Raw genomic sequence first — 14888 nt, 5'->3', positions numbered from 1 at the left:
AATTACTACGCCGTGTACTCCCGGCGCAAGAAATGCATTTGCATTTCCTCACGATTCCCTTCGGGGGGGTGGGGGCATTTCTTTTTGTATAGCTTAGCTTAAACATAAGTCCAGGCGGCCACATGACCATATATAAAATCCACGCATATCTCTTTATGGTTCTCCTTTCATGAAACTTGTTTCGACAAGTTTGTGAGCGCTCATTTATTGGTCAATACCGGAGAGGTGCGATGCAGTTCCTTTATGAAAGCTATATATGACATGTAAGTATATATGTGTCCATAAGTAACTGCAAGAAGCAGCAAGCACAGCTATTCTGAATGAAAAATTTAGTGACGTTTCGCGCGGGATTTAATGCCTCTCATTGTACAGACATACTAAACCCCCGTAAATCTTGCTAAACAAAAACTTCTTATCTATATACACTGATTTTTACAGCACTCTATTAAGGTGCACACGAACTTATAGTGCACAGGAAATTCTTATTTTACCCTTTTCACGTATTTTCCCACACAAGTCACCCAAACACGTGTTTCTTATTATTGTTCGCAGCCATTCAATCTTTAAATGAAGTTTGTTCCTTCTGAGTTTCAGCAGTAAGGCTTCAACGCACGCAACTTATCTATGGTGAAATCTCACAGTCGTACGGCAATCATTCGAAGTAAAGGGCAACGAAGCCTAAGATATTCTGACTTTACACTTATTCTTGTAAAGGGATACCTTAGAAACAATTTTATGTACAAGATTAAGCAGGGTATGCCGCGAACTTCACAAAGCCTTTTTTTTCTCGTAAGAATTGTTTGATCCAACCATTGTGGGGTATCTGCTTTTACAAAGAGTTTTTGAGTGAGAATATTCTGTGAATAAGTTCCCTGCGTCTGTTTACAAATACAGTTCACGAAAAAAAAGCCACATAGCATACCTTTAATAAAAGGACTAGTTTGTTATTTAAACAACAAGGGTATTAAAAGAATTGAGACATCACACCACTAGACCCTCACGAACGAGCATCGTATGCAGAATATATGTAATTAAGAGTAAGCTATGTCATCTGGGATTTCCACAGCATTAGTATCGCACGATATACATAGGTTTAAACAATTGTGTCGTCCATTCATAAATTTTTTCATTCATTTTCTTCATCACGCCTCGGTCAAGCACACATACGCACACGAACATGAGCGGCATAAGAGCCGCATATCATACGCTCCCTTTGTCAACAATCTGAGTTAAGGACGTGAATTAAAGGCACTGAATTATTTACATCATTGCTGAGTCGCCCCCCCCCCCCCCAAAAAAAAAAAAAAACGACGACACATATAATGTTGGTTGGTGAAGAAAAAAGATGTGGGGCGCTGATCTTTGATTATCGTGGAGGACAACCAAATTGAGTCAAAGGGCGTAACGAACGACGCGCGAACGACACCACAGAATTGCCGGTAACGATCACGCAGCTCATCGAACAATGCACATAACGAAGAACGCGATCGCTGAGGACCCGAGTAGCATGGAGAGGGACGCTTGCCGGGATGAGCTGCTTGAGTCAGCAACTGCAAATCAAGGAACAAAAAAAAAAGCCATTTACTTTATTTTTATTTTAAAATTGCCTACAGTCCTCGTACAGGCATTGCGGAAAGGAGGACAGTTACACAAGTTAGGACAAAGTAGGTTAACATAAAAAACAACGGCAAATACAGAAACGTAAGAACAAGGTATGGTAACATTGGTAGACATACAAATGAGATGTTAACAGCAAGACGAAACCTCTAGGTGATCAAGGATTAGTCTAATGAGGAGCTGTATGGGGCTTTAACCAACGTTTTCACAAAAGAATTTGTGTTTGTGCGGAAACCGACAAAGGTCCCTGACCCTGAAATTAGGGTCCTGCCTTCATTAATAACACGATAAAAACAAGGCCGAAGCTAACTTCAGGGTTTCTACGTGCCATGACCAAGGCATACGATCACGAGGCGCGCCGTGTGAAAGAGGGCTCCGGATTAATTCTGACCACTCGGTGTTTTCTGACGGGTACCTAAATATAAGTGCACGGGCGTTCTTCTTTTTTTTTTTTGCCTTTCACTTTCGAATTGCGACAGCCTTATCTAGCAATCGAAACCACACCCTGGTGCTTAGCGTTGCAACGCGGCAGGCGCTAAATCAGCACGGCGGGTCACGAGTTCCCCTGAGTAAACGTTGGTTCCAGCCTCTTTTATTCGACAGATGTTAAGCTGTGAACAGCAGTTTATGACAGTTTAACAATATAACCCATAGAACACACATGGTAGTGTTCACAGTTTCTGAGATTAGTTGCATTCACACAAGTTGTTGTATCAGTAGCAGTAGTGGTATTAGTATTATGCCTGCACACAGAATGGAGGAAGAGCTAACTGAAACTGTGATCAAGGTGGGCACAGCTCCTGCCTGCTGAGGTTATAACGCAATAAAATTAGGAGAAAAAGAAGAATCAATGACAGGACAAAGAACATTTATGAACATAAATTAAACATAAGTTACCTTTCACATCTCTTGATGCTCTCTCCAGACCGGCCGTATCTTGACTTTAACTATCGAGGCGGAATGTGACTCTCTCTTTGAGAACAGCGCGCAGGTTTCGGAATAACTGCGCCGCGGCGCTGCGCATTTACGTACCGGCGCCGTAGTGTCCAGGGACGTGGAGTCCCGACGACCGATGGCTGCTGCCGAGCACAAACTCCTTCTCCGAGTACGCGTCGCCCGGCGTAGAGGACGACGTGGAGGGCGGACCCCTGCCGCCGTTCTGAAGCGTCGCCGTGCACTTGATGCGCATCTCGTCGTGCACGAAGTGGCTCGGCCTCACTGTGAACCGGAGCCCCAGCGACGTCACCTGGCGGCCGGAGTCGAACCGCTGCATCGGGTAGTGCACCAGGTACCGGTTCGACACCTGCGCGCACAGATCGGAGATTGGGGCGTCTTTCTTACCGAGGATACGCGTGAGGTGTTGCACGACAATCCATCGCTCCTTATAATTACCGGGCCAATCTCGAACTCTTTCAATTCCTGAAGACAACAGACTTGCACAAGCGATCATAAACCTATAGCGGTGCCGTGACTGTGTGGACTGTGCCTGTGTATGTGCTCCCCTTTCTCTCTTCCTGTATACCTCTTTCAAGCTCACCAGTCCCTTTCCCAACAGTAGGGTTGCTTACCAGTCATCCTAGATTGGTTAACGTCCCTGCCTTTCCTTTCTCTCCCGTTCCTTCCTTCCTTCAGGGACGCTTTGCTGCCATAGCAATTGCGAGCTAGGAATAAATATTTCGTATATGACCTGTTCACCGTATGTGGCGGATAAGTTGAGCAGCTGTGCCGGCAGAGCTCCTTGAATGTAACTTGTGGTCATACACTCTAACAAAAGAAAGGGTCTTTTGAATTCTTTCGGGGAGTCCTGACTTGCCACGTATATGACTCTCTTTAAAGAGGCACGTTAACCCTCCTTGAAGGTCATTATACTCTCTTCGGGGAGTCTTGTGACCTACAAGAGAGTTAACGTGCCTCTTTAAAGATAGTCATGTACGCGGGAAGTCAAGAGTCCCCGAAAGGAGTGACACATACTCCATTTTTTCTTGGAGTGTAAAAGAATGACAGAGCTGCTCAGAAGGTGAATAAGGGGCAGAGAGTAGCTTCGTCGCAAGTAGGAGTTGTCACTTTGCGGCGAAAAAAACCGCGCAGCAAGGGAGAGGTGCGGAAAATATGAATGGTTACCCAGCGTTATCACTTTCAATGCAGTAATCTTCAAACGAACATTCAGGAAACGTATCGCGCAGCATCGGGCGGACTTTGTTTCTAGCTGCTGTCGCAGTAGGCGAGTCCGAAAATTATAAAAAGTTTTTGGAACCAGCGCTCTCGTCGTCGAATATTCATTGTCTGCGCCCGCTGTAGGGCTTCAAGTGAGAGCTTTACCTTACAAATGCTTCTTTCTGGTGTAAGACGGAAGTAGAACAGACCAGACCTTTATATTCAACGGAAACTGTGCCAACTCGAGCTCAAAGAAGATCGGGGACCGTTATGGCTAAATGCACGCCAGAAAGGTAAGCCACGTTGACAGTGCTTAGAATAGCGAAATACACGTGCTCGAACACTCGACGCGTGTAGTGAAGATCATGATTCGGATTTGCTGCCTATTCATGTAGGACACACCCCCGCTTACGCATTCTAACAAGTTTCTTTTGGTCGAAATTCTTGTGCATTGTGCAGTTCTTATTCACAAAAGAAATACATACCCTCCCCATTTTGCTAAAGAAATGCTCCACCGCCCTGCTTACAGCTGACGTGGTCACAATTCTAAGAGATAAATATGCGACCGAAACTACATGCCTCTTTGTCATTGAGATGCCACTGCAGGTCCACAGGACGACCGTAGCGCGAGTAACTGCAAGTGACGTTCACGAGGTCGCCCACGTGGTAGCTCGCCTGCCCACCTGTTATGGAAGGCTTGTCGTCGTCTGTGCCTGCAGGAAAATATAGTGGTGAACCTTGTGTTCTTTAAGGTTCCCTATGGGCCCCTTCAGTGCCATATTACTTACACGTGTGTGGCACTTGTCAAACGTTTTGTTATCATGTGCTTTTTCTGTCCTTGCATTCTTTTTAGCGCTTTTCTCATGTGTGCCATGAGAGAGGAGGAGACGACACGACCAAAGGTGAGAACATTTCGCATAAACTATGTCGATTAAAATGGTGTAACATGGCTAATGTAGCGAGCGAGCTGCTCCGTCGATTAGAAGACCTAAAGTTGAGGAACTTTAACGTAGCTTGAAAGTAGCTTCTTTCGAATGATGTACGGTCTTGTAGAAGTGAAGTTTGGAGCACTGAAGTCGTGAGTCAGGCATCAACAGGCTGTGCGCACTTTCGCGGTCTTAGGTCGTATACAGTCTGAATCAAATCGAATACGGGTTATTACTTCAACGAGCGGAATGTCTACATATCAATACATAAGACCCTTTAAATACCGGTAGGCGGAACTAAGCAAAATGTTCAAATTTTGAGTGAGCCCGATGTTTGCTTACTTTGACGATCTACGACATGTAAGTTTTTGAATGCGACTCAAATGTCTGTCACAGGTTACGGGCAACGCACCCGTGTTCTTGGCGTCTTCAGCTGCGACAATCTCCTCGCTAGACAGTGAATAAGCCTCGGAAACTGTCGCAGTGCACTTGAGTTTCATAATGCCGTAGCTGAAGTGGCGTGGCTCGGCCGTGAAGGTGATTCCCAGGGAAGAGTGGAACAGCTGATCCCGGTCACGGAAGATGGGGTACATCTTTTCGTACTGCGGGGGAACCTGCGTCATTGAAAGCATCCGTGAAGGCCTATGTATGAATACAAAGGATAGCAATTCTTGCAAAGCTTTTTGACGATATCGATGGGCATTGTTTAAGTTTTATTGAACCGTGTAAGTGATTGGGCTCCGTAGCTCAGTTTGTCTCAAGGATTGGTGTAGGGAATGTATTTCCTGAAGAGTTTTCGCCCCATATTTGAAACTTAGAGAATGATAACGTGCCTCATAAGTAGAAGTACTTGCTTGGGACCTTCCATTTAAATGCACGCGAACTGAGAGAGAAATGAACTTTATTTTTGACCAGGCTCTTGGTACTTGAGCCCTAAGGCGGGTGGCCTCCTCAGTCCAGGTAGCCATGGCTCGCTGCCGCCGCCCGAGCCCTGTTCACCAATCGTAGCTGGTTGTCAGGGTCTTGCGTCACCAGCAGAGCCTCCCACTGAGAGCTAATTTTTTTGCTGTAACCACTGCAATGATTGAGATGAAGTTTGTCGCACTTAAAGAAAAAGGAAATGCAACAACGTAACGATTGTAAGGAAACATTTTTTATTTATGCAGCCTATTTCACGAGGACTGATGAACATTGCACAACCGCAAGAAGCTCAATCGTTCACAGCGTTGTATCTTAGCAATGAATAATGATTGCGTAGCACACTACACAAAACATAGTGGTTATTTCGCGCTAGCAATATATTCGTGTATAGCATTTTAGTGCTACCAATCTGCGAACTTTGCGCTTCAGTTCTAGTGGCCTTTGTAAAAAAATCTGATACCGTAAATAAAAATTCTACTTCTCTTGTCTCTAGAAGCTAACGTACATCCTCTTTGACGTGTACTTAATTTAATTAAAGTTGGTTCAGGGGTTCTTTTATAAAAGCGCTTCTGCGTTTCAAATGTAGTTAAATAGAAAAAAAAAGAATTGGAGTTATCATCAAAGGATATATTACCTTTATATTCGAAAGCGTCAGAGTCGGATCCTGCCTGCATATATCACTGGTGAGAATATATAGCGCATTTATAGTCTCAGTCATCTTACTGAAAAATACCATACGCATTCGCAAAACTTCGCGATTGTATGGTATTTATTCGTTCAGAAAATACGCATAATAGGGACTTCATGCCAAAAATATTAAGCATATAAAAATGACATTATGCAAGAACCTTCACAGCAGGTTTGGACAGTGCGCATACATGATGAAGTGAGAAGGCAGATACAAAACACTAACACTAGAGGTCAATACATTTGTACAAAGATGCACTTAGAGATCCAATATGCTAGGGAACAGCTTGTATAGCGAAATGTTAAGAAGAAAGTTGCAACTTATTGTGCATAAAAATATGACGCCGGCGTAAGCGGCAGCATCACACAGCTCTGACTTCGCATCCTTCTGAGAACAATGTACCAATAATACATATGTATCAGTATTAGATTACGAGCCTGCGTTATGTTCTACATTGCGGGCAGTAGAGGAATACAAGAGGTAGTTCCAGAAAGAGTGGTGGTGGTGATGTTTCCACAGGCGGGGTTATTGCTCCGCCTAGGCGACTACTTCAATGCAGCGCGCGTCACCAAGTATCACTTAGACGAGTCTCTCGCTGAAAACACAAAAGGGTGTCAGACACCTCGGCAGGGACTGATCATACTGCGAGTGGCAGCAAGCTGACTGACCTCTTCGCCGTTAATGTACCACGTGAGCACCGCCGGCGGCTTCGTTGCTCCCGCGTGGCAGGTCACGTTGACCAACTCACCAACCCTGTAATGGGGCTTGGTGCCGCGGATCTCGGGGCCCTTTTTGGGTAGAACTGCAACGAGTGAGGACAGAAAAAAAATGCACAGGTTAGTAGCAAGGAAAACGGATGTGGAGAGCGACGTCCTTCGAATAACTATCCTTACACTCAATGTTGCAGGAAGCATTATTACTCATGCATAATAAAAAGGCATGAGATAGAGTGAGACAGACATCTGAATTGCAAAGCCAGCAAAGGAAGTAGGTATACGGCTGTGGTTTAAGCTGTGGTTTAAGGGCAGTATAGAGTTTGTAGTCTTACGTGCTATATTTCCGCACATTTATGCAACTTTACCAAAAATTAACAAGACTAATCCTTAATTAAATAAGTTTATGTTGATAATGATGACGTTGTAGTGTTTATTCGCTCAAGGTCCAAATGTGGCGGAACAGAACTGTGTATATTACATTTTACATTTGTTTGGTGATTAGAAAAGCAGCAACACATATGCTAGAAAAACGTACGTAATGACGAACTAGAAACAAAACAAACTTAGTGCTTCATAATCCTGTGGAGTCGTTTAACGGTGGAGGAACTCAGCCGTCTATTTCTCATTCCAAGGCAGCACTATTTTACATCCACGGCCTACTATTTTCCTTCCCAAGCTACACAGTCTTGCAACACGGCGGCAGGCATAATCTACATTTCTGTAACCACATATAATGCTTCCAAGCTGTTTGCAAGCTATAGCTGACAGATGGATAGGACTCTCCACTTTTCTATCACCGCAGAGCTTCTGCCATCCAAGAGGTACTTCTCTCGTCTAGCACTGGATGTACCCTTTTCTAACGCGTTCATTTTTATATTATCGGAAAAACCGTGGGAACAGTGCAGCTGTGAGAAAATCGTGTTCTCGACTAGCCCGTGAAAGGGCACGGCGTTTTTCGGCATATCGCGAGAGAAAGGCCGGCAGCGTATTCGCAGCACTGAAAAGAACCCAGCGATTCAGTTTGCGGGGTGATTCGTTTGAAGTTTTCTTCCGACCTATCTGCAGCGACTGATGTAAGCAGCAAACTTTAGAGGGTAGCGGTTCTTTCCAAAATAAGCGTTACCCGGAAGAGGCGGAATCGCGTATTCGTTTTCAAGTAATCTACGAAAGATGAGAAATGGAACTCTTCGAGCTCCCACTCTTTTCTCTTTTGTTAGACACCATAATATGAAGCAAACGGACAATGAATTCAAGGGCAGCATTGGCGGATTTACTTGTACAAGTCATTTAAAGTGCAGTAATTGTAAAATAAAGGGAAATGAAAGTGAAAAAAAAAAACACCTCATGTGTTGCTTGTTCGTGCAATGTGCGTATGCATTTGTGAGGAATCGGGCGGTTGAAACTCTCTAACTCTGTATTGGAATAGACGGCTCTAATGTAGTGTAAACTAATATACCTTCTCATGCGTCTAAAACTATTAACCAATCACCGCCGACAGCTTCCCATTAGTTTCGTCTATTACACCATGGAGCCATGGAGGTTCGAGGCCGCCAACTTTGTAATGGCAACGCTCTCCATCACGCCAGTCCGTTAATACGCCCGGTAGCCTGAAAGCTGCGCTGCTTCCCCTCGCTGCATTTCCCAATAGTTTGACGCTCCGCACTGGTCTTCCGCGGTACCTGCGCCCCGAGTTTGACGGCTGGGTGTTACATCTTTCTACCTAAAAGAAAACCTAAGCTGGTGATAGCAGTTAAGCCCATGACACGAACCTGAGTTCTATTTACGGCTAAAGTCGCTTAAAGCTCACGCAACAAGCAACGACAAAACAACAAACTTCCACTGTCAAAGAACAGCTGCCTCGCGTGTTGTGTCGTTACGACATGTGGCAGCAGCTCTTGAACACCATCCGAGGACGTCAAGCGGAAAGCTGTAAGCTTGCTGGCGCTGTCAATGCATAGGCCCTTCGGGCGATACTGATACTTTCTTTTACGCCTCGTCGGTGAGTGACAAGATTACACTCCGTCGCTTGGCGGTTTTTGCCAGCCTTCGCTGCTTTTATACACCGTGATCACGCTCTAAAGCTCTCGCTCCGATAAATCCATATAAGAAGACAAATATCCTTGCGGTCCTCAACCTTCGCGTGGAAGTGAAAGCGCCGAGGAGGGATTTTCGTCACCTCCAAACACCACGACACTCCGTCATCCGCATTAAATCCTTCAGGGGAAAACTTAGGAACACCTACACAGGAGCATTGCGCGGGTGGCGACGGACTACCTGCAGGTCCTCCTTATTTTGTTTTTGGCGTGGACAGGAAGAGCATTTGATCAATAATTTCTCGGAGGTTCGAAGCTAGACGGGTCGACGGCCGTGCAGGGAGCGTGTCATCATCGTGAGAAGCCGGTCTTTAGATGCGAGCACATCTTTTGACAGCCGTCCACTCTGTTTAAACATAGCATGAGCTCGTAGGGCTGTTACCGACTTTAGGGCGTTGGCGCAACGAGAACTTGAAAAGCCTTTCGTCGATTTTCATGTTTATTTTGGTGTTACTCGCTTCTAGACGTAAAAGTGCGACGTGGAAGCGTACTTTTTGCCTTGACACGTACTTCACGTAGCACGCCATGCGTAATTGTGCTCCGGAAGATGACCGAGGGACTTTAGTTATTGTAGGGTAAAAACGAAGAAGAAAATAAATGCAAGTACCCCGACCCGTACCTCAAGTACAACGGTTACAAGGGAGAGAGAAAATGTGAGAGCGAATAGAGCGAACAAACAAAAGCAAGAAAAGAAAGTTTGACAACGTGGTGAACTGCTCTAAGATTGCGCCAAATGCTTCCTCCCGCCCTCCCCCCTCTTTTTTACTTCCCATTTTCTAACTCTTTATCTATAAGCTGCCTACTTGCATAAATGCATATAGGAAGGGTGGAGACACGTGTGCATGATCGAGGTATACGTAAAAAAGAGCCTTTGATAAAGATGAGAACGTTCTCTTTTCGATGGAGTTCTTGCGTGAAAAAGAGCGGGAAATGCGCAGTACATCTTGCTCGCACTTGAACGCATTTCTAACGCGATGCGCAATTGACGGGCGTCAGCCATAAAGTAGAAAGCAAATGTGACCACTGCTTTCTTCGGTGTTACACGCAGGTAAACTACTATATATCAAGATCAGGCGCACAGAAATAGCAACTGAAGCGCCATTGCTTGAAGGGAAAATTCCGTTAAACTTTTTCCTGCTTTTCATTAACGCCTCGGAGCACTTGTTTTATTACTTATTCCTTAAGTTTTTGTGAATATGTAACTTCGTCACACTACGCGTATGCCCTGTAGTCTCAGTGATTTATATGTCAAGATTTCTACGAAAGTTCATGCGGTCGGGTAACATGTTGATGAAGTCACTGCAGCCATGCATTGACCAAGTCAACGTGAAGAAAAAAAAAAAAAAAAAACACTCAGAGACGTTTAGGGACGTTGTCAAGGGTATGGGTCTTGAAACGTTGCTGTTCCTCCTCCTCTTCCTCCTCCTCCTCCTCCTCTTTCTTCTTCTTCTTCTTTTTAGGAGCTTGCTCACCAAGCTTCTTATGCTCGCGCCTTGTCCTCACACGCGTGACCGGCGGCACACACCACGGTCGGCGCAGCTGCGCTCTCTCCGGTGATTTCAAGAATGCTCACTAGATGGCGCCGCCGCTCAAGGCGGCACACACCACGCTCGAGGGGACTGCTCGAGGGCCGCACCTCTCGTTTGGCTCGCTTCCTTTCTCTTCCCCGGGAGCTCACTAAGTGAACACTCTTCGTTGCCGCTCCGCAGCATGAACGGCAGCAGCGCGATGGGCTCGCAACGCAGCAGCAGCTCGGGAAGATCTCGCCTTGCCGAAAACCAGCCAACACATGATGTCACGTTACGCTCTCCGATGCGTATCGTATGGCTGCAAACGTCCCACCACCATCAGGGGCACCTGTATCGATGTTGCCTTCTCGAAATTTCCATTGCGTCCCATCATCGATGATCCCTTGGCAACATACTTTACTGATCATAAAGCAATCATCTTTAAAGGGAAAACGAGTCCCCAAGCTCATCGAGGGACGCCCTTCTTGTACTTTGTAAAAGAACATCTATTGTGTATATATAATGTTTATAGTTCATCGAAATGTATATATACTTCATCAAAATGTATATAGTGCATCCAGCCTTACATTAATAAACATTGTGGATGTAATGTATGTATAACAACGTTGTCACGTCTATATATGATGGTAGAGGAATGTGCACGGAGCATTCGCAGGTTACCCGATCATCTCCGAGCAAGCTCCTCTAACATCATTCATTCGTGGAAATGGCCGTGAATTTATTTTTGATACCTTGGCTTAGTCAGTGACTACTCCGTCATCAGTCTTAATGATGAAGTCCCTCACGACAGAATGGAAGTCCCCGCATCGCGAGTCAGCCTGACTCATCGTATTCGACGCTACTCTATAGGTTTCGTATTTAGTGGCTCTGCATTCAGCCACCAAGCATTTGTGAGCAGCACAACACAATCGAGAGAGAGAGAGAGAGATTGAGAATAAATGCCTCTATCTGAGATATAACACTCACCGTACACTTTGAGCTCTTTTTCGGAGCGCACCGTTTGGAAGGAAGGCGCATCGGCCGACACCTCGCAAGCGTAGAGGCCCTCTGATTTCAAGTCTGTCTCCTTGAGGTACAGACTCCCCACAGAACTCCGGCTCGTCTGCGTGAGAAAATTAGGACACACCAAGAAGCACAGATGTTTCTCGATGTTACATCTGCATATAATTAACAAAGCTCGCCTTAAGCGCTTGAGCGATCAAGTAATTGTTTTGTTTCTTCCCATGTTCCTGTCCCACGTTCCTTTATATAAGAGATGAAAAGCTTTTCTACATGGGGTGTCGTTGTAACATTCTGACAAGTGGTCGTGCCTTCTAGAAGGCGAGACAACTTGCGTTTTGGCAAGACCACTTGTAGAAACGTTGGCTCCAGCAACAACGCCTCTTCAAGCCTCCACGTTCCTTTGAACTTATGCCTCGCTTTTGTTTTTGTTTTTTATTTATAGAAGTGCAATAAGTGTCTTGGTGCTTACGTTGAAAACCTATTGATCTTGATTTCGCATTTAAGCCCCATTATTTGGAGAAGTGAGTGAGGCATTCTCGCTGTGCTTTCATCTCCCACTCTCATTTATAAAAATCTCTGTTCTTACCCAACAAGTTGCAGTCCTGCAAAACAAAAAGACACAAAAAAAAGAAGAAAGAAATATTTAGTTCGAGAGATCTTTCCTAGATCTTGGAACGACAGTTTTGAATTCTTTGGCGTTCTGAGCACTGCAGTGAGTATTCCAGTAGTTTTTCTAATGGCCTTTCAAAAGCGTCGTTTCCAGTTGTAAAATCGATTACCATGGTGAAATTAGGACAACCGGCGATACATTTGTCTCGCTCGCACTGGCGATGACAGGCAAATTTGAGCGAGCGTGGTTTTAGAGCACGAAATGGAGAGCAGTGACGAAATGGCCAAATAACCATCGGGTCTGCTCACACAGTGCGGACAGGCCATTAAAGCTCAACAGCTGCGTTGGACGGGCGTTGAGCCACTGTCCTTGAAATAGTGCAACGCGGTCTCATTGGAATAAGCAAGCGTTAAAAATGCGTGGTCGTTAACCCTTCCCACCCACGCTGGCGACCGACGACGCGTCGCTCGCCTTTCAGCGGGCAGATTACTTCAAAAGAAATATGATCATCTATTTGGGATTAAGCATTCGCCTCGTGACGAAAAGCGATATGAAAGATGAGTGAAAGGACGCATCAAGGGCTGCTGTCATGCCCCAATTTGCGGTAATTACGAGCTCGAAGAGTGCTTTAATTATGGCACTAGCGCCGTCTGTCATTAACTCTTTAAGAAGTTGGTATAAATCTTAAATTAATAAATAAGGGCGCAACCAGCCTGTCGCATCCATTATGCTAGAGTCTACAGTTATTTTCTCACTGCAAGGCATCGGTATGACTGTAGAGATGTTTCACGGAAACTAGTGACACGGCTGAAGGGTGCACCGAGCATCAGAAACGCATTAGTAGGTCACCGTATCTTTTCGAGTGCAAAGCCAATCTCCAAATGCTGAAGCCGCCCACTGCTTGCTTGTTTTGATTTCTTCTGTTTCTCTTTAGTGTACGTTCCTAGTTCATTAACGTCTTCATTACGCCTGCGCCGTTGCATTTTTGCTTGTCGCATGCGCTTCAGCGCTTTAACCAGTGACAGACACCGTTGTGCATTTCTTTTATCTCAGCTTATCAGTTTATTTTGCCTCCACACGCTTCGGTCACGACAACCTTTTCTCCCATTCACGCAGTTTTCAACTAAAATTAAAAGCCCTATACATGCGTAGCAGAGACAGCCACACAAGTGTCTTTCCGCGTCTTTCAGGCTGTCCCAGCGAAAAAAATAAGTGCACTTCATTGCCGAGCTTTCTCAGTACCCGTAGAATACTGGAAAATGGCAACGCCCTTGCCTTACCTCCCAACGCTAGCAGAGCTCTCGCAACTTTGCATTTCTGTGTTTTTCTGGGCAATCATCTAAGAGCAAGTTTCCTGGCGGCACAAAAATGTAAGAGTAAAGGAAATAAGGAAGGCGATAGATATACAATGCGTGGATCTATTCAAGACATCGTCGAAGAGCACGAAAATAAAGAAGAGCCAGTTAGGGTACATCACTGTTGTTGGTGTACAGCCTCTAAGACGGCAAGAATACGCAGGCCGAGAACAAAGAAAGGCAGCGCGCACTCTCGGAAATGGCTCGACAATTCACCGTGGCGAGGTGTGTAAGTGCAGTGCTTTCAGAGAGGCCCTTCGTTGAGGCCAACTATACTAGACATCGCTGAATACGAAAGGCACGCACTCGCCGAGGAAGAAAGCCGAAGGATGTTCACGCCTTTTCTTATTCCGCGTTTCACGCGACTCGAAAGCACGACGCGAATAGAGGTGGGGGATGGTGGTGGAAGCTTGCCTCCTGATCTTCTATATCGTTTCTGCAAGGGGCGTCGGCACTGAAAAGAAAGTGACTCTCTTTTCGCCACACTCCCAACCCCGCGAATGCTCGCAAAAGATTCTGACCCCGCTCAGGGCCGGGCCGGGCGCTGGCGCGCGTGGGGTTCAGAACAAAAGCGCGCGACGAGCCATCCGCTATACGCGCGAGGGTTGCGAGCCGTGACGCGAAGGCCTCGAGACCAATGGTTTGGTCCCAGTGGAACTTCGGTGTCATCGTCTTAAGTGAGGAGCGCGAGGGACGAGAAAAACGAAATAAAGTTCGCCACTTGCCAACGGCTTGCCCATCGTAGATGGCGTGTCCGGTAGTCGTGGGCTTTCTTTCTTTCTTTCTTTCTTTCTTTCTTTCTTTCTTTCTTTCTTTCTTTCTTTCTTTCTTTCTTTCTTTCTTTCTTTCTTTCTTTCTTTCTTTCTTTCTTTCTTTCTTTCTTTCTTTCTTTCTTTCTTTCTTTCTTTCTTTCCTTCATTCCTTCCTTCTTTCTTTCTTTTAAAAAGCATTGGTACTATACGCACCTCATGAGAGCAAAGCAGTAAGAACACCCGGTAATCAGAAGTGGGAGGTACATAGCGCATCGATGGTATTAGAATAATTTTTCGATAGATCCGGGAGCGATAGCACTGTTACCGCATGTTATCTTGTAAAGTCTGCGTGGTTGCTCTGGCTAACAAAAGATTTAACTCTGCACATCTAATTAGGATTAAGGAGAACCATTGCAAAAGCAAGCAGTTGTCGACTACTCTACGCTTAATCTATGTCTATTAGTCTAACATCTCTAATCGCAAGGCAAATTAGACTCCATGCGATTTCAACGCAAGCTTGTATCA

At 45.4% G+C, this 14888-nt stretch overlaps 1 protein-coding gene across 1 annotated transcript in view; it reads right to left on the bottom strand.

Annotated features, from left to right (window-relative positions):
• Positions 1 to 277: 277 nt before the first annotated feature.
• The window catches only part of LOC119393994 (uncharacterized), a 90988-nt gene continuing 76377 nt past the window's right edge, over positions 278 to 14888 (bottom strand). The window contains exons 3-8 of the mRNA XM_037661207.2: positions 11611 to 11746; positions 6975 to 7108; positions 5110 to 5311; positions 4351 to 4484; positions 2650 to 2920; positions 278 to 1550 (exon numbers count right to left, since the gene is read on the bottom strand). Coding sequence (XP_037517135.1) covers positions 1456 to 1550; positions 2650 to 2920; positions 4351 to 4484; positions 5110 to 5311; positions 6975 to 7108; positions 11611 to 11746 — 972 coding nt within the window. The 3' untranslated portion in view covers positions 278 to 1455. The remainder of the gene's footprint in view (positions 1551 to 2649; positions 2921 to 4350; positions 4485 to 5109; positions 5312 to 6974; positions 7109 to 11610; positions 11747 to 14888) is intronic.

This window comes from Rhipicephalus sanguineus, chromosome 5 (assembly GCF_013339695.2).
Source record: "Rhipicephalus sanguineus isolate Rsan-2018 chromosome 5, BIME_Rsan_1.4, whole genome shotgun sequence".
Classification (NCBI taxonomy): domain Eukaryota; kingdom Metazoa; phylum Arthropoda; class Arachnida; order Ixodida; family Ixodidae; genus Rhipicephalus; species Rhipicephalus sanguineus.
Note: the sequence above shows the minus strand (reverse complement) of the source record. Positions and strands in the feature narration are given on the sequence as shown.